Source organism: Limanda limanda, chromosome 16 (genome assembly GCF_963576545.1).
Source record: "Limanda limanda chromosome 16, fLimLim1.1, whole genome shotgun sequence".
In the NCBI taxonomy this organism is placed as follows: domain Eukaryota; kingdom Metazoa; phylum Chordata; class Actinopteri; order Pleuronectiformes; family Pleuronectidae; genus Limanda; species Limanda limanda.
This window is the reverse complement of record NC_083651.1, coordinates 17,925,962-17,951,730: the sequence shown is the minus strand read 5'-3', so window position 1 is coordinate 17,951,730 and position 25,769 is coordinate 17,925,962. Positions and strand designations below refer to the sequence as shown.

At 42.5% G+C, this 25,769-nt stretch overlaps 1 protein-coding gene across 1 annotated transcript in view; it reads right to left on the bottom strand.

The window, feature by feature from the left end:
* LOC133022166 (E3 ubiquitin-protein ligase SH3RF3-like) overlaps positions 1–25,769 on the bottom strand; it is a 91,017-nt gene that overhangs the window by 192 nt on the left and 65,056 nt on the right. The window contains exons 4-9 of the mRNA XM_061089196.1: positions 20,057–20,365; positions 19,064–19,179; positions 15,308–15,478; positions 11,127–11,392; positions 8,104–8,429; positions 1,749–2,104 (exon numbers count right to left, since the gene is read on the bottom strand). Coding sequence (XP_060945179.1) covers positions 1,749–2,104; positions 8,104–8,429; positions 11,127–11,392; positions 15,308–15,478; positions 19,064–19,179; positions 20,057–20,365 — 1,544 coding nt within the window. The remainder of the gene's footprint in view (positions 1–1,748; positions 2,105–8,103; positions 8,430–11,126; positions 11,393–15,307; positions 15,479–19,063; positions 19,180–20,056; positions 20,366–25,769) is intronic.

Here is a 25,769-nt window from a genome sequence, read left to right as displayed (position 1 = left end):
AGACAGAGGTGTGAATACAAGGAAACATTGTCAATATCTTTGATGAGTTCTAGGAATTATCTGCATTTCAACTCAAGTTTGAAATATTTGTTACAACAGCAGAACATAGCTAGCTCCACAAATTGACATCTGTTAATAATAAATATAATAAATAAATAAACAGGTTATGTGTTATTCAGATTTTCATATGCATTCCTGACACTCAATTTCCAAATTTGACTACTTCAACGTCGAAGGCTTTGATAAGTAATGTTGAAAAGCTCAAATTGGGGAGTGTTTGCATTAAGTCGTGTTCTTTGTTATATCTGGAGCTATCGGTGCAGATCAGATGTGACTGTAACCATTGGGTCTGTGTTTTGCTGGTGAACCACTGTCCCACTGGGTTTGATTTGACCAGATATTGGGAAGACAAGATGGTTTTCTCTCTCTCACTGTGGTTAGATCAAGTCAATGTAAGGTTCTCTGAAATCAAGGAGCTGTGTGTGTGTGTGTGTGTGTGTGTGTGTGTGTGTGTGTGTGTGTGTGTGTGTGTGTGTGTGTGTTTGTGTGTGTGTGTGTGTGTGTGTGTGTGTGTGTGTGTCTGCTGGTATGTGTTTAGTTGTATCTCTCTTGCAGGAGAAATAAAAAGGAAGATCGATGATGATTCAACTCTGTTTAAAGTGTTGCTCCTGGTCAGCAGTAAGAAACTTGCTGGCTAACAGGCTTCAGAGTGAGAACTATCACCTTGATTAAGCCCTGGTGTAACTTCCCCACAGAGTGGACTCACTGCAGCGCCGCCTTAATGGTTCTAAAGTTGCCTCTGGCTGATTCTCCCTGTGTCCATTTGTCCTCTTGTGCTTGAGCTTTTGTTATCAGCAGCTTTAATAACTCTCTCAGGACTGTTTCTCTCTCTCTCTCTCTCTCTCTTCACAATCTGGATCCTGATGACAAATCCCTCCAGCTTGAAGTTTCACCACTTTGTCAGAATGATCAAATATTTTCTGTCAGGATTATTATGGTCACTTGTCAGATTAAATACCTGAGGTGCTTTGCCCACAGTATTTGGTGTGGAGTCATTATATTACACAAAGAACTTGACTGAATAAAGTGTTTTAATCACTTTAGAAACAAAACCATGAATGATTACATAATGGAAACACGTTTCATCGAACCTTAATATTAAAATAAGTTACCAGCGTCCTATGAAGGGAGAATCTCTTATATTTGAGCAGGTTAAATCTCTCTGTCTGTCTAACCGTCCATTTATCCATTCGTCAATCCATCCATCTGTCGGTCTGTCTACCAACCTGTCTATCCATCCATTCATCTATCCGTCCCTCTATCTATCTATTGGTCTATCTGTCCGTGTAAGTATCCCTTTATCTGTCTGTCTATCCATTAATCCATCTCTCCATCCAATCATTCATTTGTCCCATCTATTTAACTGTCCATCTATCCATCCATCCATCCATCCATCCATCCCTATCTGTCCCTCTATTTATCTTTTGGTCTATCTGTCCTTCTGTCTATCACTTCATCTGTCTGTCTATCCATCCATCCATCTCTCCATCCAATCATCCATTTGTCTCATCTATTTATCTGTCAATCCGTCCATCCATCCATCCATCCATCCATCCATCCATCCATCCATCCATCCATCCATCCATCCATCCATCCATCCATCCATCCATCCATCCATCCATCCATCCATCCATCCATCCATCCATCCATCCATCCATTTATCCATCTATCCATCCATGTGGGCCTACCTCTCTCTGGACAGGGGTTTGGGTTCGGGCCGGAGCATCAACAGAGGGTTGCCAGCTGTGCGTGTTGCCGGGGGCGACAAGGGGAAGTTGGTATCCAGGGACCCGGACTTCCTGTGCAGCGGCTCCAGCCCTATCGCCCCGGCCATGTCGCTCTCAATCGGACAGGAGCCGGCTCGCCCGTGCGACGCCATCGGGCAGGAACCTGAGCGAGCGTGATGGTGGTGGTGGTGAGGATGGTGGGCGGGGTCCGCCGCCGCGGGGTTGTGGGTGGGCGGGGAGGAGGGAGGCGAGCGAGGTTTCTTTTTGGACGCCGCCCCAGAGAGAAGCTTCAATAAACCTCCCGCTTTCCTCTCCTTCTGAGGATGGAGGGAAGAAGAAAACAAACAAACAACAAACAGAGAGAAACGCTGGTGAGGATCATTGCCTTCCTGATGATATACAAGAAGAATCCCTTCAGTGTGTTTCATTTCCTTCTGTCTACATATAAAAGCACAGAAGATGAATACACCTACCACACAGTCATCAAACATTTGTCAAGATTTACTAATCTACTTTATAATTATGAACCTGAATATGAGCATACTATGTCTCCTTTAGGGTTTTAAAACTGGCCGTAACATGGCGGCTATAGCATCATGTGGAGTGTGTTTTTGTAGAAGCTCAGTCTGCAGTACAAAGTGAAGGAAGGCAGCGTGATTCATTTCTCTTCTCTCTGCTGCCGTCCACTCAGGCCTCAGAGAGAAGCAGTTATTCCACTGAGCGAGTGTTCACAGTGTGAGGCGCCTGCTCGGTTTCCCTGCGTGTGGTTGGCTTCATTCATGACCCTTCAAGCTGAATGCTTGTGCTTCTCTACTGGAGTGGTCTAAGAATAAAGTGCAGTGATTATAGTCTACGTGTTTCTTAATGGCTCCTACAAAAGCCGATTCATGATTTTTTCCATTCAGGCTTGAATATGCAGTGGCCTGTGCGATACAGCGCTGGGTGAAATACCAGGAGAACAAAACCACTTCCGCTCCTTTGCCACTTGTTGCTGATTTTAAACTCTCAATCATTGCATCGTGGATCGATACCGAGCACGGCCGAGCGAGATTACAATCTTCAGGCGATGCAGGGCGCCTTCATATCAGCTTTGTCTCCACCGCAGCCATTTGTTTCTTAAGCAGCTGCCTGCTGGAACGAGCAGTCGATTTTATTTTAAAACCAATTTTCTATCAAGCACCCTCTGAGTGGTGCAGTTGTCATAAACATCCCAAGTTGTTGCAAATATAAAAGAGAAAAAACGATATAGAAAACTCATTTTAATTATTTTTCAGCGAGAAAAAGAAACCTTGCCAAAAAAAGACTAGATTTTATATTGAAATCAGAATAAAAGAGACAGGATGGCGGCAGACGATGCTTTAAACAAGCACTAGAGAGAGAGAGTGGAGGAGAGAAGGCAGAACATAAAGAGACGTATTAACCTGCTGACCACGTAGGCCTCCAACAGAGCTCATTATTTAATAATAGTCACACAAGATAAACTCTCTGCTTCTCATAAACACATTGAACCAACATCACTAGCAGCATGGGAATGTTTCACTGCACATTAAACGTGTAATGTTTCTTTTCTCACTATGAACTCAATGATGGAGCAGCTATCATTTCAGAGAGCGTCACTGAGGACAAAGACCAACATAATAGAAAGACATCCATTTATCTTAGTGTCAAGAACCAAACAGCAGCGACATGTTGGTTCAACAGCCGAGGAAAAGACTGTTCAACTTTAAGAGCCCCACAGTCCTGGGGCTGATAATTACTCCTCAGGTTAATATCAAGTTCAACTGCTGCAGCTGCACCAGATAAAAGAGCTACAACTGCATCTAGACTGAATTCAGCAATAATACACAGCCAGCAAGAAAATTCCAAAACCTCTCCTCACATCACAGGAGCTATAGATGACAAAAATCTACCAAGAAATGCTGTGTTTATCCCCAGAATAAAGAACAATATGAATGTAAATTTCCAGATATTGATGGTTTCAATCGTACAAATCACATCGATAAACGTATGTTGCTTCTCACATAACCAAACTACTGTGCCATGTGTTGCTGAGAAACAAATTCCAAAATTATTCAAACACAGCAACCTCCAGAGCCAAGTTCATAACCTGAAGCTTGTGTCTGTTTCTTGGTTGTTGTTTGTTATTTGTCAGCAGGAATATGCCAAAAAGTGCTGAGCTGATTTGCAGTAAACTAGTAGACAAGTTTGTCACATTTTATGCAAATTATAAGACTACATCCTTATTTATGTTTCTATTATAAGAGCTAAACAGACATAGTGTATGTATAGAGATGTTTGGCCTTGGCGGAGGTTTGCACTCCTCCGAGTGACATTCTTGTTTTCTCAGATTACTTTCCCCGGGTTCTGGTGTTTGAGTGGGAGCGCGTGTGTCTGTGCATAAACTCTCCAGCTTCCACCATCTCAACTTGTAAAGACTCTTAGAGGAAGCATCTCTGCAGTCTTGAATTATTCATAATAATCATAATAATATTGCATAACACCATTTTCTATATATTTTGCATTTTGGAAACATCTGTGTCCCATCACTTATTCTTCTACTGCCCATAAGTCCCTGTGGTAAGTTCGTCCAGCTGTCACACCAGATTTAAATGCCTTTGCAGATGGCTCTGTAAGACGCTTGATTAACATTCAAACTCCAGATAACGATTCAAACCAAGACCCTTCTTGCTGTAAGGCAACACACCACTCTTCCACGTGCAACCCAAGTCTCCAACAAAGATATGATAATATATGACAGGAAACTCAGCTGATCAGCTTTTGTGATATCTGATTAAAATCAAATGATTCAAAACAATATTGGTTCAGATCCCTAATGTCTCCGTCGGTAGAGAGTCAGACCCACTGTAGAAAAATAACAGCACTCTTTGTCTCCCCATAAATGCCACTGCTTTAGAGTTATGCATTTTCCTAAATACCATTATTTCATTATTTCTCACAGCAGGCAGAAAAGTGGATACTCTTTGTTTTCCTATCATTTAAATGATTTCCCCCCAAAACCATCAATCCTCATAAAACCACTGACGCTCACTGCCTGGAGAAACCAGTCGCCTCCAGTGTGCAGAGTGTGCGCTGGCAAGGTGCTGAATTATAACGCACACAAAACTGATTTCCTTCCTGTCATGCAAATAAAGCTTGTTTGAATTTTAATTTGGGAGAGGGAGGAGATGATGGAGAGCAAAATAAAGATGAGCAGGAGGGGAGAAAGGCAGAGGGATAGGGAGGGAGAGCGGAGCGGTGGAGGAGGGACTCAGGGAGGGAGAGAGGCAGAGGGGAGGACAGGGAAGAGAAAGGAGAAGAAAGGAGGAAAGAACAGACGGCGAGGAGAGAAAGTAAGAGGCGAGGAAGGAGAGAACAGAGGGATGCAGGGAAAAGCGAGGGAGGAGAGATTCTTTCATCTGCAGGCTTAAAGGCTTAATCTGCCGCCTATGAGTGTGTGTGCTCGCCTGTGAGTCAGTTTATATTAGTGGGTCACACTGCTGCTGTTGTTCCAAAACGAGCCGTTAGAGGGCAGCAAACACTCGCACTTTAATCTGATCCTGATTGCCCACAAGTCTAAAATGAGCAAACAATGGAAACTTAACATATTTCACAAAACATCAGATCAAAAACCAAATACTTTCACAAGCTTGTCAACAGGCCCAACAGCCTAGTTATGAAACAAAGGAGAAAACACCTCAATAAATAAATAATACTAATAAACTATTATTCGCACTGTCAGCTTCAAAAGAACATTCCCCATCTATTCCCATATTTTTTGAATTTATCATTTCTTTTTGCATGTACTTTTCAAAACCTTTTAAAATTGATAAATAGAATCAACATCATCAGCCCTAAAAATAAATATTTTTCCTCACAGATTGCGATTGCGTGTGTGTGTGTATATGAAGTTGTCTCTCATTCTAACTGTATGAACACACGCAAATGAAAAAAACATTCAGGAAGAATATAATTGTCAAATTTTAGTTAACTGAATCGGGCTGTGATGTCTCCTGCTTGGACTTAAGGTCAAGTTGTTGTTTTTTCAAGCAGTTTTTTGTTTTAACTTCCCGTTTCATTTTGATTTAAACACGATTAACCTCTAGCAGAAACAAGTAAGGACATGTCTGCTTATAAGATTTTGGTGATATCGCATAGTCAGGGTTGATATGTCTTGAGCACCCACAGAGTTAGGTACTCTTTGATTCCTTTCATTCACCCACACTCAGCGCTCTTTAAATGCTTCTCAGGTAAATTATCTGAAAGAAGTTACACGTTTTAAAAGAAGAAAAGAAAAGTGGATCATGGCAGCTCCACTTTTTGCTTCCTGTGCTTGTTCTCACTCAGCAGGAGGCATGACATTGATTCCAGGGTGTAAATTTACTTTTTAATACTACTTAAAAGTAAAATTTAAATTATATAAGCAAGGCAAAAAGTTTTTAAAAAGTGTGCTCATGTTAATAGTTGGTGTCTGTAGTGTCACACAAGGCAGTTAAATGTAATATAATGTTAACGTTATCTAAACTCGAGCCTAGTTTAAACATGGCTTTTCTGTTTTGCACTCTCGTCCTACATCCATTTATTTGGCCATCGTCCTGCCTGTGCAGATTTCTTGGAAATTGTCTCCAAACACGTCTGACGTGATGTGTGTGACGCCGGCTGAGCTCCAGACAATGTGACACTGTGTGTAACGGAGATTATCCAAACGGTCTGCTGCCAGACAGTTATCATAACCACCTCATCATTCCCTCCGTAACAAAGATGGACTCATCGCCGCCCTGACTTCAAACCTCACGTCCCTGCTCTGCAAAGCTGAGAGTGACAAAGGCAGGTAGTGTGAACGATGGGTTCGGCTGAACGTTTGTTCACAAAAGATGGCACTGGCTTATTTTTATTATGCCAATACTGTACCCTGCCAAAAAAATTCAGTGTTCAGGTTTTCTTCAAATTTTTAATTTTGTTAAAGCATTTCGACCACAGATTTTTGGCGAAACATCTGATTAGACATAAAAAAAAAACTTGAGATAGAAATATATTTGTTTTTATATCAGTGTGAAATGAGACTATACGAACGGCCGAGTGACACTTAAATCACCTTGTTGTAATTCACGAATGTACGATATATAATCCTAAATCTGGCCTGTTAAGAAATAAGAGTTTCAGAGATGAGAGAGAGATGATGTAAACAAGGCTGCTGCCTGTGGTTCCATAGTCAATGAGCTGTTTGTCAGCTAGCCATGTGCTTAGATTAGCTGTCCCAGACAGTGGAGCCAGCAGTGAAACAAATGGAGCTGAGACAGATGCAAGCGTTCGGTTCCATCCGTCACTGTCAGAGCAGCCGGATTTAACATCTACAGCTTTAACGCCGCACATCTCACAACGTACACAATGACATTTGTGCCAGTGAGGGACACTTGCTGAGGTAGAGGAGGACTACTGGCACATCACGTGCACACACATGACATAACAGATTTCACATACACTACTCCATGTCAAAACCAGGTGTCGTAACGTGACTTTTTCACCAGATACGATTCTTTAGATTTTAAAATGTTGATTGGACAAAACAAGCAATTAAACATCAGACAGCAGCATGGACTTTATATAATTGTTAATGAGCAGGGGATGAAGATATTTGCAACCATAGTTGGAATACTGTGCAATTTCGCTTCAAAATGTCCTGTTTTGCTGCATCTTTCAATATGCATGGGAAGGTTTAAGTTTTAAAACCCATTTTCCACTGGTCCAAAAATCCACTAACACCCACTAACATCTGGCTTTTGTCTGTAATGGGACTGGATACAATCTGCAATCACTTCCCGTCAAATGACTCAGCAGAAGACAAGGGGATTTATCAGCTCTGATCCGCAGTGATGGAAACAAGACACCTGGGTGAACAGGCTAATTTCCTCTTCTTTTATATTTTGGCAGTCTAGACGCTGATGCTACACTTGTTCCACAAAACTTTACGATGTACAAAGAACCCAGGTGTTGGCGCGTACACAGCCATTGTGTACAACGGGGGAGGAGTCAGTCGCCATTTCTTTGTTGATTTACCTAAAAAACTCATGTATACCTGTATAGTCAGGAAGTTGCTGCATTCAGCTCTTGGTTACAAATTTCAAGAACATAATTAAGAGATAAGACATTCAATTAGTCTCAATTATTCTCTTAGAAAAAAAGGTTGCTCTTGTTTCTTGTAACACAATCAAACTCTAGAAAAATTATTCAGCTTAATTAAGACCACTTAAGGATTTCTAACAGGATTATTGTTGGTGCAAAGCTGAAGGTTATTGTAATAATTCTTCAAGAATCTCACCTTCTCCGGTTTGGATGGGAGGACGCCGTGGGCGGGGGCGTGGGAGGGGCCTGGGAATGGCGGCTGTAGCGGAATGGCCGACTCGCCGTTGAGGAGCACCGCCGACACGTTGGGAGGCGTGAGACACGAGAGGGGTGAGGAGAGCGGGAGGAGGGGCCGCGAGGCTGGGGAGGAGAGGGGTGAGGGTCCTAAGCTGGGTCCCGGGGACACCATGGAGAGGGGACGACCCGACTGACCGGGGCAACGAGAGGGGGAGGAGCTCTGAGTACGCAGGGGAGAGAGGGCCACCGTGGGGCGCTCTGGGCTTCCGGCTGGGGGACTGTGGACTGAAAAGAACACAAACGCACATGGATTAGTACAAATGAGAGGTTTCCACTGAGTGCAGCTATCAGTGTGTGGTGAAGCCAAAGGGAACATATTGATCCTCTCAGGAAATATCTGAGGAGGAAATTGGTTTTAAAATAATCTGTGTCTCTGAAATAAGGCTTCTGTCTGTCTGTACCAGTCATGATAAACAGTACCAAGGACACGTTGACTCTTTGGTTTCTGGAAGATACATCCACACTATCAGAATACATCCCAGAATGCACTGGGCGGAACGGAGAGAATCAACAAAATTCCAAAGTGTGAACAGAAATAGGATTTGAAAAAGAAGCAAAAGCCTTACCTTCATTTCAAGGAAATTTGTCAAATTTGTTTTATTCTGTGCCACATTGACTTTTATGTTATTTGAATTAAACAATGACTAATCCAAGTTCAAATTGAGTTCTTACCTCTGATATAAACCTGTGTAGCAACAAAAACTGGCTGAGACTGTTGAAGCACCTTTTTAGCCTTCAAATTGTACGAGCACATTTGGTGCTTTTAGAATAAAAATACACAAAAATACACACTCATAAACACACACACACATACACACACACACACACATACACGGTTGCTAACCACCTGCTCTTCTACACTGCAGTACCGTGCAGAAATCCACAGAGAGGCGAACTGGTCATGTGATAAAACCACTAAACGCCAGAACTATGCACATACTTTATTTTGTAATGGAGACCAGATGCATGAGTGTGTGTGTGGGTGTGTGTGTATATGTGTGTATGTGTGTGTTTGTGTGTGTATGAGAGAGAAAAAATGAGAGAAAAGGGAAAGGGGTGGCGAGAAATAGAGAGAGGCATGAAGCTCTGTCATTACGCCTCCATAAAGCAAAAAACACAGTGATGTCATTCCACCGTGTGTTTGTGAGTCTCTGTTCATTTGTGTATGTATGTGGGAGTACAGATGTGTGTGTGTGTGGCTGTGTGTTATTCTTGGCAATGTTCTTACACTGTGTACTCTTCAACCTCACCATTATTTTCTCAGGGAGACAGAACAGACAAAAAGAGGACAGAAAAAGGGATGCTGGAGAATGAATAGACTCTGAGTGGAGAGTGAGGCTGATACGATCTGGACCTTCAGCAGACGCAGGTTTGTTTGTGCGTGTGACTGACCAATAGAAAAACACCGGCAGTGAACATTGTGCAGATACAGCCAATACCACAACCCTCTCATATGCAGAATCTATTTACCCCGATACAATTCTGTTTCAGTGTTCACGGAATGAAAACATGATGGCCTTATGTCATCTCACAGTAAGACTCCAGCAGCCCATCTGCATTGTTTTTGTTGTGGGGTTTTTATGTTGTCATCTATTTTCCCAAAGGTCAGTCCCATGCAGGCTAGGGGTTTCCTCCTGATCTACAGATGTGAGATACTGGCAGTATAATTGCAATGTCCCGGGTTTAATTGCGGACCTTTGTGGCACGTCATGCGTCATCTCTCTCCCCTCATTTCCCATCATCTCTTTCCCTTCTCTGCTGTTTAAAGAGGCTATTAAAGGAGACATATTCTGCTCATATTCAGGTTCATAATTTTAAGGTGGGTTATTAATTAAAAACGTTTACATGCTCTAATGTTCAGCAGAGGCATCACTTTCCTCACATTTTCCATTGCTGCAGCTCCTCTTTTCAGCCTCTGTCTGAAATGCTCCAGTCTGCTCTGATTGGCCAGCTAGCACCCTCTGTGTTGATTGGTCCCCTGCTTCCAGAGCATCTTAGACTTTGATTTAGCTTAACATCGACATACTTCAGGTGAGCCACAGGGCATCTATTATATTAATGTGGGGTATTATTATGTCACATGCATCACTATAACTAAACATGATGAAACCCAGTCTGCTCTGATTGGCCAACAGGCCCACTCTATTGTGATTGGTCAACCCTTCCTGTGTAAGTATCGGCCACCGCTGGCTTGTTGCTTGTTAGGGGGCGTGCCAAGCCGGTGGGTGCTCTTTATGCAAATGTGATGACATTGTCACAATGTCACATGATGATTCCATGTGAGTATCGACCAGGCTACAGATTCTCAGGAGCAGTGTTCTCTTTGTGGGAGAGGAGCTACCTTTAATATGAACTTTGGCCTTCTTAAATTTGCTTACTTTTGTCCGTGAATGTTCCAGCGTTCTTTTCATTCATGTTGGCATTTATCCAGCTTTTCTTTTAACACATGACTAACAGCACTGATGACAGTGGAGGTCAAAGAGGCTGCTGAGAGCATGTGCCTGAATATTTGTACATGGTGTAGAGGCTACTTGAATTAATGAGCGATCAATATTCTATTATACTGTAATCAGAGACTACGGGTTAACAACACTGTGAAGTCCCACAAGATCTGGACTCTGCTCCTTTAAGGCTGTCGGCTGGTGAGCCATCGCAGGGGGTGAAGTTGCAGAGGATTGAAGTTTGTAAAACTACCAGAGACGGAGACGTTTACATGTCATCAATACTTTCTCTTCACTTACTTTACATCTCTCAGGAGGAGTGTAACGAGATTCACCTCTCCTTTCACAGCAGGCGGTTTGTCTTTCACACTAGTACCTCGATTTCTGAGTTCTCATTTGTGCCTTTCTTGAGTGCCACCATAAGTGTGTGTGTGTGTGTGTGTGTGTGTGTGTGTGTGTGTGTGTGTGTGTTTTAGCTCACCCAGCTGCATTGAGGTGCGTGCCTGGTTTGTCTGTTGGCTCGAGCGCAGGCAGTTCTTCAGCTGGGCGGCGGCAGTTTGAGGCGAGGAGGCGGGACTGACGGCGTTACTAGAGCTGGCTGAGTTGACCAGTGGGGTGGAGGGACGGGGCAAAGAGGGCCCCGGGGACCCCGGAGACGAAGGGTCAGGGATTTTGCTCCCCACCTGACTACACCCACCGACTGGACTGGACAGACAGCTGCGAGAAGCACCCACTCCGAATGGAGCCCTGCAAAGATGAGAGAATAGAGAGATATTGACTCGTCAATTTTCAAATGATCTGATCTGATGTTTGGTGGTTTCCGTCAGCTCTAACCTCTGTTAAAAACTGCATGTTTAATATTAATACACTTTGAATGCCCAGGTGGCCTTCTGATGCTGAGGCTTTGATGTGCTGCTGTTTAGAAAAATGAAGACTGATCAAAAATGACAGAGATCTCTAAGAATGGATTTTCAGTTGGAGATAGAGACCTAAACACTAGAATACCTTAGACGTGATGTTATCACGAGCTATGATAAGAACTTCAGTCTTATCTGCATTTAACTCTACACAACAACTGACAGTCCAGTCCTTAAAGTGAAATGTATCAGCAATAACCATGATAATAGCACTAGCTCAAAGGAACAAAGAGCCTATAGGTAGAACATATCCTCACAAAGCCACTAACAAAGTGTGGACTGTTGTTCAGAAAAAAACGTTTATAGCTGGTAGTTTGTCCATAATGGCCGAGCAGGAGCGACAAACGGTTCTATTATCCTTTGTCATAGGGAGTGATCTAAGTGCCATTATCTGACTGGTGGATCATCACAACATAGTGTCCTGCTGGAACATGCATGGAGCTGCAGGCTGCAGAGCGCTGAATGGCAGAACAGTGAGCCCAACATCATTGACGCAGCGGTATCCACACTCTTATGGCTGCCCATCGACTTCCCGTCATGCACATCCGAGTTATGGCTTCCTGAGCGTGTGTGTGTGTGTGTGTGTTGTTTTTTTCCACCAACAGAAACAGCAAAGATATTCACAGATTTTTTGAGTTGAGGTTCTCGATGGACAAAACACATTTATTTAACTGCTTTTTAGATACGTAGAGATTTACACCTGGATCTTGATCGTGGGGGGGTTATGCATTGTGATCGTGGTGGCAGCTGGCACTAACTCCTCCATTTTAATTGTCATTGCTGCTCCCTCCATATCCATCAGGCATTTACTCATGTATAAATACTTTTAACATTGACACACCTTTCCATTATGTTGAAAACTGTTTCTTCTAATCAATCTCGTAAATTTTGTAATTTTGTTAATGTGTTCAGCTACACTCAGCATCTTTTTTTCCTCTGTCAACAGGATTTATTTTGGTAGTTTTTCCTTACTCTTGTTGAGGGTTAAGGACAGAGGAAGTCACACCTTGTTCAGCCCCATGAGACAAATTCTAATTTGTGAATATGTGCTATGAAATTTGATAAATACATTTGAAATTTGTAAAGCCAATGTTGATGTATTCAATGATTTTTTCAAGCCTTAATACAGTTCAAAAAGAGGATCAATTATTGTTAACTCATAACAGAGTGCAAAAAGCCTAAAAAATCTCAAATGAATCTAGTAAAAAGGCTCCGTTATAACCAATTTTAGATAAATACTCAGCCGGAACCTTCATTCCAACTGTATTTGTGCACATTTTTTAAAAAGCTGCCGCTTGAACATTGCGAGTAGTCAAAAGTTCAAGTGACACACTAACATACGGCCAAACAGTTTGAGGAGAGGTTAAGTGAGTTGGTCAGAATTTCGAATCTGCCCTCTACAGCTTTGCCTCGGCTTCGCTCATGAAGAGGGACATTGTTATGATCTCTTCCTCCTTCGCCTCGTTTGGTGTTTTTTTGGGAGTCGTGAAAGGTTCGAAGAAGGAGAGGAGTAGCAGCTCGAGCAGCAGCATCGACAGCTGAGCTTGAGGAAAGGGGAGGTATGTCACAGAGAGAGTTCACAGCCACTACTTCTTCATCTCATGATGGACCGAATGACTGTTAAAAATTTAAAATAGGCCTAGGCAAATGGAGGCTTTAGTGCTCCCCCGACCTGGCCCTTTGCTGCGTGTCTTCCTCCATTCTCTCTGTCACATTCTGTCCTGTCGATAAAGGTGAAAATTCTGGAAAAAACATCTCTCGAGAAAAAGTGCCAGCCTTAACAGTGGACTCACTATTTCCTCTTAAGTTACGAAGTGGTATTACAAGACAATATGGGCCAGGGCTGGTAGATTAGCATAAGTTTCCACATGTCAACGCTTTCTTCACGTTGCTTTAATAAGTTAAAATAGATACTGCCTGATTTAAGTGCATTTAAAAAAGTACGACATGTCCATACAATCAGCATGTATTGGCTGGCTGTGCATGTGTGTGTGTGCACGTTTGGCAGACCCTCATTATCATACTGAGAAATTTCTGAGCTGCACTGCAGACAAAAGAGGGGAAGAGGTCGGGGGGTTCGGGCGGGGGAGTGGAGGAAGAAGGAGAGAGTATGCTCGTGTAGAAATAACAAATTACCTCTCATTTGATTACTCGCCCATCCTACCTCTCTCTTTCTCTCTCTCTCTCTCTCTCCCTTTTCCGAGATTGCGTAACTGCAGAATGTGAAGCAGCCATTCATATCCAGTGAAGAGAGGCACCTGCTGTTTTGTGCAACCATTTCATCTCTTTGTGCCGCTCTCTTTCTTTTACCTGCTCCCTCCACCTCCTCATCAAGTTGTTTCTTTGTTTTCAACTCATCTATTTCAGTTTTACTCCACCTCCTTCTATTTCATCACCCCTTTTCTCTGAGCCGTTTACCCTCCTCTACCTCTCATCTCTTCTCTCACCCCCATCCGAGTATCCCGCAGTACCATATCTTTCACATCATCTTCTCATTATCTTTCTCTCCCTCCCTTTTCCCTCTCTTTTCTTTCTCTCCAGCTATTATCCTAAATCTCCCTCGCTTTCACTTTCTTCTCCGCTTATGTTTTTTTTTTTTTAAATGCATCACAGAGCAGAATACAGATTAGATGAACAGCCACTGAAAATGTTTCCATGTTCAGTCATAATGAGGGAGACTAAATTCCCCAAATATGCTTTCCGAACACTCATTCTTCTGTTTGATTTGATTCTAACAGCTGTGACTCTCCCTGGTCAGGATGCCAAGAGTAACAATGATGAGGATAATCATCTACATTGAATATATAGTGCTGGCCAAACATTAGAAAAGCCAGTCTGTGCTGACTGCTGTTTTGCATATTACGCAATATTTGATTCAAGTTTGTATTGTAATCAAATTCAATGACTTATATGAATGTATTTACCTTGTTCCACTATGGATTGTGAGGGTTACATTTTAATACTGAATTCCACTCAGAGGTGGTGCACATATCTCCACCACGACCAGAAAGTCCCCTTATGAAACCACATTAAAATTCACTGGATAGTTTTTTCAACAAAATCCATGAATTATAAAATTGTCTTGCAATGCTTGAAAAAAAGGGAACACATTTCCTGGATCTGCACCAAAATTCAGTTCAGAGGTGTAAACATAATCCTGACGTGTGGGACACAACAGACCGAAGCAGGAAAATAAATTATCTCCATGAGGAATGCAGAATCTGCAGATTACGACTCAGCTATCCAGTCCAAAACATTGGTTTGTCTTTTGGCCTGCCTGTGTGATAAGAGGCAGCCGGAGCACACTCTGTACGATTCCCTCCTGTAACAAGTACCTGAATTACGCTGCTCAGGCGGATCTGTATCTTTTGTCGGAGCTGGGAAATGAATATGAAAAATGACAATTTGAATCATAACTACTGTGTTAGAGTTTTTGTGTTTGGATAAAATTAGGGACCTTGGCATGATTGTGTTCTATTGTTCAACTCACATGATCGAACAAAATAAATGGAGTTAAGGCTTTGGGGATTTAACTGTGCTCATACTTTGGCTTCTCCAGCAATTCACTTCTCATCATTGGGCAAATGAAGAGCTACTTCAACCTCCATCGCCAACTGCACAGCACTATAGGATATGATTATAATTGCTACTTGCGTTTATCTGGATGTGAGGGATGACATAATCCCCTGGGAGGCTGTGTCACCTCAATGCCCCACCCCCCTCCCCCAAGCCTGGGCACACTGACCTGGACACGGGGGTGACATAGTTTCCTGGGAAGACACCGGAGGCAGCTGTTCTCAGCGAGGTGCCTTTGAACCATCCGTCTTGACACTTCTCCGTCACCCGATACATCTCCCCTTTCCTAAGTTCAAGCTCGTCAGCCTTCTGGGGCTTGTAGGCGTACAGAGCCAGATATCTGGGGAACAAAGCCGACAAAATGAGCAACAGACGAAATTGGAAAGTGAGTCAAATACTGTCGAAAAAACTGCAGCAAATATTGTACGACAGATAATCAAATTATTTGTTTCATTCCATTTATCTCTTATTGGTTGTCTTCATTTCAAGAACCAGTGGATTAGTCCTAATGTGTTGTGCTGTATGAGCAAAAGCAAAGCCATTCTAAATGCACAATAATGAAGTGAACATTAGCAAATTAATCCTTTCATAAAACGAGTAAAAATAACTGTCAGTGTGTAAAAAAAGGGAGGAGAGAATTTAATTTTCTCCGGACTAATTTACAAAGATGAGGCCAAAATAAGATTTCACACCTGGAAGCCTGAGCAAAGGTTTGTGTCTGTGTTACATTGTAAACCTTAGATTAAGTTTCACATTGCAGTTTATGAGGGTGGACTGAATAATGTTTTTTGATATACAGTACGTATACAGTACGTCATCCCCCATGTGGGCTGTGTCGGACTAAATTATCTCCCCCTCCCTAAACAGTCCGGTAGTGAATGCCTAATCAACATGTCCTTGTTAACGTGCCTATAGAAACAGGCTCACTGATGAATGTAGTATTTAGCATCTTCCCACAGACTGTATTTATGTATCATGCGTATTGTTTATTTCAGCTGCGTTATCACATAACCGGGTTCCTGGTCCTGTCGCTGGGAGACACTGGTAGTCAGTGGTGCCAGACTCCCACAGAAGACGATCAGACCAAAAGAGTAAACAAGCAATATATGCGCTGCCTCCCGTTGCCATGGTAACAGATGTGGGAACTGTCTCCCATCTCCCCATGGCAACAGACAAGGTTGCCAGGTCAAGATGGAAACGTCCGACCTCATCAGTGGGACAAACCTGCTCCGGACGTACATCCAGGTGCATGTGTGTGTGTGTGTGCTCGTGTATTAATTGTATGTGACTGTGTGTGGATGCATGTGTGTGGGTACATGCACACAAGAAAAGTGCGTTTGTACCTGCAGCACTGCTTTAATAAAATCAAACCATGTTTTATTAAATGTGACTGTAGCTGTATTTGACTCAGATCCTGCTGGCGGGACACGAGATGGTATTGCAGAGCGGATTCACTCATTTTTACCTCCATACTCCTGAAGACCCTGACTGGAAATTCATTCCCTGTCCCCTTTTAATCCGTAAACCTAATTCTAACCTCGGAAGATGGGGATAACCGAGCAAATGTCATCAGTTTCCACAACTATCCCAAAATATCCTCCCTCTCCTCGTGCTCTCAAACTCAAACTAGTCCGAGAACAAGATCAGAAACTGGCTCTGTTTGAAGAAACCCGTGACTTTCTGGCAGTTACCTGCCACATTAATTACGAGGTAAATTATAGAACCATCCCGCTCAGCGCACCGGCCATCTGGATGTGACTGGAGTTGTTACATTTCCATGAGAATATAATTGTGCCCGTGAGAGTGTGTCTGCTAGATTTGGGCCCTTAATCCGTTTAAGAAATTATCGGCCCGTGTGAAGTCGGCAAAATCAATAGCAGAGCCTCTTACTGCAGCCTGGGCAGTTTGTCCTGTGTATGAACACCGAGTCATATTAGCACTGAAATATCTGTGTGGAGCTACGGAATTACATTTTCTGGCACATTAGTACAGGTACATTTTCGACAAAAAAAAAAACACCTGCCTGCCTGAGTTCCTGGGTGCCTGAGGGTTTAAGATGCTGACTGTGACATTGGAACATTTGCAGTTCAAGATTTTTGACTCTCTCTCTCTGCTCCCTTTCTCCATCAGCTGTCGACTGACCATGATTAGAGAATAAAAGGAAAATTTCATAACATTGCACGTATGCATCTGATGAATTGAAGTGAAACTAATACAGTTAGCATAGCGCAGATTGTGCTTCGTTTGACTGGTGTTAGTTGTAAGGGAGAAAGTACATAAGGCTGATATTGATGTTGAATGTGTCTCTGCACCCACATTTTTTACCAAGAGAATTTCATAACACAATTTGCAGTAATGTACATCCACAGCCGTGCGAGAGTGAACAACACATCCAATGTTATATTGGACATAATTAACAAGATGGACAGAATATCTACTGACACACATGTCCACACATTTGGGTCTGGACTTTCCTCTGAGTTTGCCTTCCACACATGAACAACACGGCAGAAGATTCTCCCATCAGACACAACAACACAGAAATCCTTGGTGTGTTCAGGTGAGGGGTGGAAAGAGAACATATTCTTGTAAAAAGCACATAGAGGCCAGCGTTGGTCCATATTTTTCATTTTTTTTTAGTATTCAAACACGCCTTTATCTGTGTGGAAGAATTGTCTGTGCACATTTGTTTGCTTTCCCTTAAGTGACGAATAACACATTTTGATTGAATTTAAACAACATAGCTGTAAATGTTCACTTGTGCAACTGCCTTCAGGTAATTATTTTGGATATGTGAATTTATGAGCTACTGCCATACTGTTTATAGTTTTTGTTTTAGGCTTCAGATTGAGGTTCACTTGTTTTCTATTCGTCTTCGTACCACAATGTCATTTCCAGGGTTTCCTTCATCAATCCTTAAAAGCTGAAACATTGAAGCACAATGCTCTGCACTGATTCTAAGCTAAATGTATATTCAGTGCTGCATTGGATAGTAAAGACTTAAAATCACATTATTCATGGTTCATTTTGAATTTCACTGCTCATCTCTACAGCTGTTTTCAGAAGATTGGGTCATTTTACAGACTTTGCCTTTCACATGTGAAGAATGCGGCAGGAGATTGTCCGGGTCGGACACCATCACAGGAACAGGAAAATGTTCACATACTCAGGTGAGGAGTGGCGTCTGGTTAGTTTGCAGGAGGGAGGAAAAATGAATAAATTCTGCTGAGGAAGTCGAAATCTCAACACCGGTGTCGGCTCATATCTTCAAAAACTCTTGAATCTCTATTTGTCTATGTCTCCTACGTGTAGATATATTTGTATTCTTTTATTTTTAAGTTTTACGTCCATCGTGTGTTAGAAACGTCATCAACACGCCCACTTACTCAATGTGAATTCTCCAGACAATATCCTGCTTTACTCCCACATTCTCACTTGGACATTCTCTGGAGCTTTTACGAGGGGGCTGGCAGGAATAATGTTTAATGTTGCGTTCTCACATCCAGATAATATCAGGAGAAAATCCAGGGTTCAGTACATGTCTGAAAACAGCTTATGAAAGCAAACAACACACCGCAGAAAAATGCAGAGTACGCACAGTACAGACTGTGGCTGTGCTGTTGAAAGCCTTGTTATTAAAGACTGATGTAACTGTACTTGTGACTGTATTTTCGTTTCTGAGGATTTCATCCTTGACCAGTGGAGGAGTAAATGTAGTTTCAGAGGTAGTGGAACATGGCCAGTATCTCTGGGCACAGTACAGAAAAAATATTTTTAACACAGCCAGAAGCTGGGTTCAGAAATCATACTTGCTTCTCAGGCACAAATTCACACATTAGTAAAACGGAAACAGGCGGGTGTGAGGAGGGACTAAAAACCCAGGCAGCAGGTGTGTTGCTCTGACAGCACCCTGAGGCGTACTCACATGTTGAGGGGAAGCTGCACCTTGGCATGGGCCAGCAACTCAGAGGTGATGGATGCCACTTTGGGGGGCACCAGGACCCCCGTCGAGGAGGGAGAGGGACCAGGGGGAGAAGCATCCTGAAGACAAACACAAAGATACACACAGAGTGTTGTTAGTTTTTCGTAGTGGGTGCCTGCTTCCTTTCCAGCTTGTCAGTATGCATCCTGGGTATTGTTCAGAGAAAGCAAAAACACTTATAGCACAGGTGTGAAGTGCAGATGAAAGCTGTCAAAAAGAGGAATCAATTTATTCATATGCAAGTGTCAGAATGGATGTTTTGGGGATAGTTTATATTGAGGGAAAGAGTTGCCAAAGGGAAATCTGGTTTGCAGAATGAAAGTGCAATGTTTAGAGTCTGAATAAGAAATATCAGCAGGACAAAGTTACTCTTGTGCTTCACTAACATACAGATTCATTTGAAATTAAAAGCACTTTAAGGATACACTTTTCATATTTAGGTTATATAAAATCCATGATCAGCTTAAAGAAATTTGATACAGCCAGAGTTACAGTCAGAGCTATCAGCTATTCTCGATGTGGACGTCATGGCAGAGACCATGAAGGGAACATCTTCAGAGGAAAAGAAGAAGAGGAAACGAGAAAGTGATGCCGACCTTGCTTTGTTGATATTGGAAGACATAACTTTATTGCTATGTCTCCTTGGGCTGTGCAAGTGAAATTTTTGACTGGTTAAGTTTATCGTCAGAAGCCAGGTAAACCCACTCCAATAGAGATTTAGTTGGAAGTATTTTTGCAAAATCTCTGTCAACTCATATTCACGACAATTCTGCATCCAAAATGATGTGCGAGCCCAAGTAGAGTAAAGAGTGAATCTTGGGTTGTGTTGCTTCAATACTCTCACACTTTGACTACACTGAGTGTGAGTGTGAGTGTGTGTGAGTGTGAGTGTGAGTGTGTTTGTGTGTGTGTGTGTGTGTGTGTGTGTGTGTGTACCTGGATGCGTGCAGCAGCTCTGGGGTCAGAGGAGCTGATAAGCACTGGGTGGGAGATCTCCATGCTGTGCCTGTTGTTGAGCTGGGCGGCCCTCTGGCTGACGGACAGCGCCGAAAACGAATGTCGCTTCTTGGCGTTTTTCTTTCCTTCCCCTCGCCGATGGCCAGAGCCGTTCCCATTTGACGGGGAGGCACTGGGTGAGGGGCCGGGGGAGCAGGGGGCCAACGGGGCGGGCTCGGAGCTCGGGCCTGGAGCGTTCGTTGGCGGAGGTTTGTCGATCTCCATCAACTGCTTGGCTGTTTCGTTTAGCTGACAGGAGAGGAGAGGTAGTTCGGGTGTTAGATGTCAGTCCTCAGTGGTTCAAACACAACATCATAACAAGTGTGTTTGTGTGGCCTCTCCTCACTGGTTCTTCCTTGCAGCTTTTCAAACTGAGTGTAACCACCATAACTTACAGCAGATGGTCTAGAGAGGGTAACACACACTCTGACCATTTCTCCATCAAACACACAGATACAGGAATAACTCATAGAAAGATGAACATCCCTTTCGCTTTTGTTGCTTGTAAGAATCAGATTTAACCTCAGCATGTAGGTGGATTTCAGGAGAAATGAACCAAATTAATCAAAACAAATAACAAAAGACATAGTCTGATGTCATGAGGCAGCGTGGAATCATGGGAGTTTTTGTTATCACCATTTCTTGTCCCACAATCCTCTTGGGTCACTTGTGCATTGCAGTTTACTGGAAGTGCTTTGGCTACCGGAAGGCGCAGCAAACAGCAATTAATAATCATGATTTGTTACCAGTGATCAATACAAACAATGGAAGAAAAAAAACAGCTGACTGGCTAACTAGCTGGGAGTGTGTTTTCCTTTCATGATGCGTTATTTGCCCCACATGTTAAAGCAAAGATGGGCAAAGCCATGGATAAAATGTATATTGCCCAATTAAAAGGCGACCAAAGTTAACATTTTGGAAACTGTGATTGCACAAGCCTAGTTGTTTTGATTTAATTGTTAGGTATTATATCTGAGATCTGTTAGGTATTATATCTGAGATCTTATGGATGGAACGGCATAATGAGGATTTGTGCAATAAACTACACAACCCACAGAAGTAATGGTTGACTTTAAGATCTAGACATCTTACTCTTTCCTACATGGGCCAAAATAAAAATAACCTTTTAGCTTTATTGTGTTTTTATCCTCTACAGCGTTAAGTGCATGTCAGGGCTGTGCGACTGCGATCTTCTGTTTACCTTCAGTATAAGCACATAAATCCATCTATACAAGAAGTAAACATTCCCTGCAGCACACAGTGCATTATGAATTGAATGGCTGGGTCACAGCCCTGGATTTTAACAATGGTGGTGAATGTTGTTTTGTTTTTTTTTCCAACAGAAACTGCAGAGAAAGAAACACCTGACGCGAGTCACGCGACACAGGTGGAGGAAAACACATCTTACATTATCTGTATAACTATCTCATGCAAAAAACAGGTAAGATGGGCATTAATTTAAATGAGAAAATATCTATTCATGTTCCTTAGCAGCCAATAAATTATTTGATTCATTAAATTTGTTTCCTCCGCCAGGGAGTCTGTCTGTTAGTCAGAAGGATTACGCAAAAACTACTAAACACATTACAATAAAACTTGGCGGTAAGATGCTGCATTGATCAGGAAAGAACCCATCACATTTTGGTATAGATCTGATAAAATGGGCTAATCCAGGAATATTGTTTCACTTTATCTGCAGCGTTTCGTCCAGAATTAAGTCAATCTAATGTGGTTTCGGGGATGAGAGTGAAAGTCCAAGTTCTTGTGTGAGAGAGAAAACTGCAGGGAATGCCAGTAACTGGTACGCCCACAACTGCAGGTGAAAGTCTGACTGCATGAACCGTAACAACTTTATGGACGGTGTCGCGAGCAAACACATGGAAAATAGCTATACAGTGCATCCACGGAGAAACACTCTCTAACGTGATTATGAGAATTGTAAAAATTGAATATAGTGGCAACCACAGTCCAGATAAATAATGGGAAACACGGCTTTGACATTACCTTGACATTAAAGCCTTTTCAGATCTGTAAAATTTAAATTAAGCCCTTTTAAAATACACTTATATATATATATAAAACAACTGTCTTGATTAAACTGAAATATCGTGAATGAGGCCAAACTATTGTAAATATAATACTATTTTTGAAGAGGTAATTTAACACCAAATGTGGTGAATTCCTCCAGCTTAAAGCAGTAGACCACTGTCGGCACTCGACAGTGACACTTGAGGGAAAAAGCTTCTTTTCTGTCATTACGAGGACGTTTTGTTTAACACCCGCCTCAGTGAAAACTCTGTAGTTAACATTCTCTCTCCGTACTTATCTCTACAGCGTAAAAGCAAACCAGTAAAGCAAATTTCACACCTACAGCGAAGGTGTGTTCAATGTCCCTAGATTAATGTTAACATCCTTGATTCTTGGAGTAAACTTCGTAAAACTCTGAAGGTCGTGGTCCAATTCTGGTGTTAAGATATAGTGGGTCATGAATTTAAAGCAGGCCCCGCCACACACACACGGAGAGAGAGAGAGGCCAGATTGAAACAGGGTAACAAGAGCTAATATGTTGACAGTCAACATCAGCTTCAGCCCTCATTTACATCAAAATCATGTCTGTTTAACGTAACCTCAAACTCCAGAACAATCCCCGGAGAGGAAGCCAAGCACCATTTTCTCTGTGTGTGTGTGTGTGTGTGTGTGTGTGTGTGTGTGTGTGTGTGTGTGTGTGTGTGTGTGTGTGTGTGTGTGTGTGCGTGAGACGGAGAGCGCAGGGCCGAGCCGTCTCAGCTCAGTGTTGGCGATGTAGCATTTCCATATTAATAGATATGCTAATCAAAACCGAATCATATGCTAATGAGCTTGATGCTGCAGATATAACTCAGTTACTCTCATGAGGACACGCCAACTTGCAAAAACACACACACACACACACACACACTCTCACCCACACAAGGTCCGAAAGCACTCCAAAACTTATATTGCGACCTTTCAAGTTACACATACATTCAAGTTTGTGTCTCCATACACACACACACATTGTCTGCTGTGTCAGTTTCCTCTTAACGACCAACATTATGGTGCCCAGTAATGCTGCAGTAGAGGAGATAAGGGAAGAGAGAGAGCGAGAGAGCGAGAGAGAACGAGAGCGAGCGAGAGCGAGAGAGAGAGAGAGAGAGAGAGAGAGAGAGAGAGAGAGAGAGAGAGAGAGAGAGAGAGAGAGAGAGAGAGAGAGAGAGAGAGAGAGAGAGAGAGAGAGAGAGAGATGGTGTTGATAGAGACAGCTTTTCACTCGCTGCTGTTTGGCTGAATTTTTTTTGGCCTGAATGAAATCTCCAAGGTCCTCCATTATGTTGGCTGCTCACTGTACACTGTGTACTCTGCGTCTTTTGGAGGGTGAGCGATCTCTCCAGGTAATATCCAGGCCTGAGCTGATGAGCTTTTGTCTGCACTGTGAAAAAGGTAAGCCAGCGATATACATGCATGACCACGCATGCACGCACACACACACACACAAACGCAGACACACGCAGACAAAACCAGTGGCAAGTGGCTTCTCTCTCCTGCTGCAGAGACGGTCAGGTGCATATGCATGAGCTAGGAAGGAAGGAAGGAAGAATAGAGAAAGAGAGAGAGAATGAGAGAAATGATATAGAAAGACATAATAAAGAGAGAGAGAAGCAAGGAAGAAGGACATAAAGACAAAGAAACAAACAAAAAATAAAGAAATAAAAGATGAAATTTAAGTCCGTCCCCATCTCATCTCCCATTGACAGATCTTTAAATCCAAATCTTCCAACAGGGATCCTAAACTTTTGCAACACACACTCATTAAATCCTCACATGTTAAACTACACCGATCTAACCAAATTCTAACCAAAGTCAAGTTTAATGATAACTTTTTCAAAACAGTTTGACATAAGCTCTGGAGCAGTTAATACACAGATCTGGACTCGTACATCTCCAGTCTCAAACACATCTGTTTCCATGGTAGTAAATCATCAAGTGGAAACTCATTTATCTGTAGTGGTTATGATGGTTATAAGTAATGAAATGTTTTAAATGGAATCAAATAAACCTGCACAATCTGAAATTTCAGCATCCTCCTTTTCTCCACAAACCATTAAAAACTTCCACTTTGAGCTGTTACCACATTATTTCAGTCGCAGTTGTTTCATTACACCCAGAGCATAGGACAGAGGAAAGTCTCTCACACCGAGAAAGGATTATTAAATTACTGAAGTTCATAACTTAAGAAGCAGCAAACAAAACCTCAGTGGCATTACATTTCATTTGCAGAGTTATGGTCAATTAATTTTCCACAAGTGCAGCCATAACTGCTGCAAAATCAAAGTATCATAATAAAAGTTTAGAAGCCAGTAAAGGTAGAAACCACAGAGATATGTAATGCCGATCGTTAACAGCAACAGTGACAACTCAGGAATAGTCTAACAGCTATAAATGTCACACTGATGCATGGAGCCATAAAGAAAACAATAACATTCTTTTTAAACTTTTCTGATTCTGCTGGTGGTTTATTCCATCTCAAGGCAAACTCATAAAAGTCACCTGATCAAGTTTCAAAACATTACATTGTAGAAAAGCATTTTTACTGAATAAAAGTGTAGAATACAGTAAAAACAGACTTGTAGATCTTCTTTCATTGTAAATTGCTTGAAATATGTGTTAAGCTGTTTCATAACATTTCCTCTGGAGGGGTTCAAAGTAAGAACGCAAATGTCAGTTGCAACGTACATTTTCTGGAACATTTCCAGCCAGCCCCTTAGTCTAACGTCCCTAAAAATATCTAAGTAGAATTCACAGCGAGTGAGTGGGAGTGCTGATGACTCCTCTTCTGGTGACGGACACAAAACTGTGAAAATACAAAGATCTCAGAGGGAGAAACAGGTGCTCTAGACTTTCTAAGACGCGAGAGCCTTTGGTGATTAGCCGCTGTCATTGTGCTCGTTAACAAAAACACGTGATTTCCACAGCGAAAATCTGTGCACGTCATGTTCTGCCTCCTGCATGCTCCATCCAGGCTCCGCCCCCCCACCCTGAATGTACTGCACATTTCCCTGTAGTGTCTTCTGATGTGACCCACTTTTCCAGACCTGCAGCTGATTCCCTCTCTGTGGCTGTTTCTAAAACTGTACACAATGATGCTTCGTCCACCAGCTCACTAACTATTATTGGTTCGGAGCTTTTCTCGTCTTATAAAGTCTTATAAACCACTCAAAGCTCTTCACATTACAAGTCGCACTTTCCCATTCCAGCACACATTTTAACACAACGCTTTCTTCTATCACACAACATTCATACACTGTTGGCACAGCCATCAGGGCTAATTTGAGGTTCAGTATCTTGCCCAAGAACAATTTGGAAAGCAAGAGTGGAGGGGCCAGTCTGGTGGTTGGACTTTTTGGTGGCGTCCCAGTCAAGTGCAAACCACTCCTTCCTCGGCCCAATACCAACACAAGTATTCACATCATATTCTGAGTGCTACAAGAGGTACTCCGGGTCCACACACACACACACACACACACTCACACACACAGAGCTCAGCAAGAAATCCAGCTGGGCACCCCCCCTCGTTAGCTGCACACACACACACACACACACACACACACACACACACACACACACACACACACAC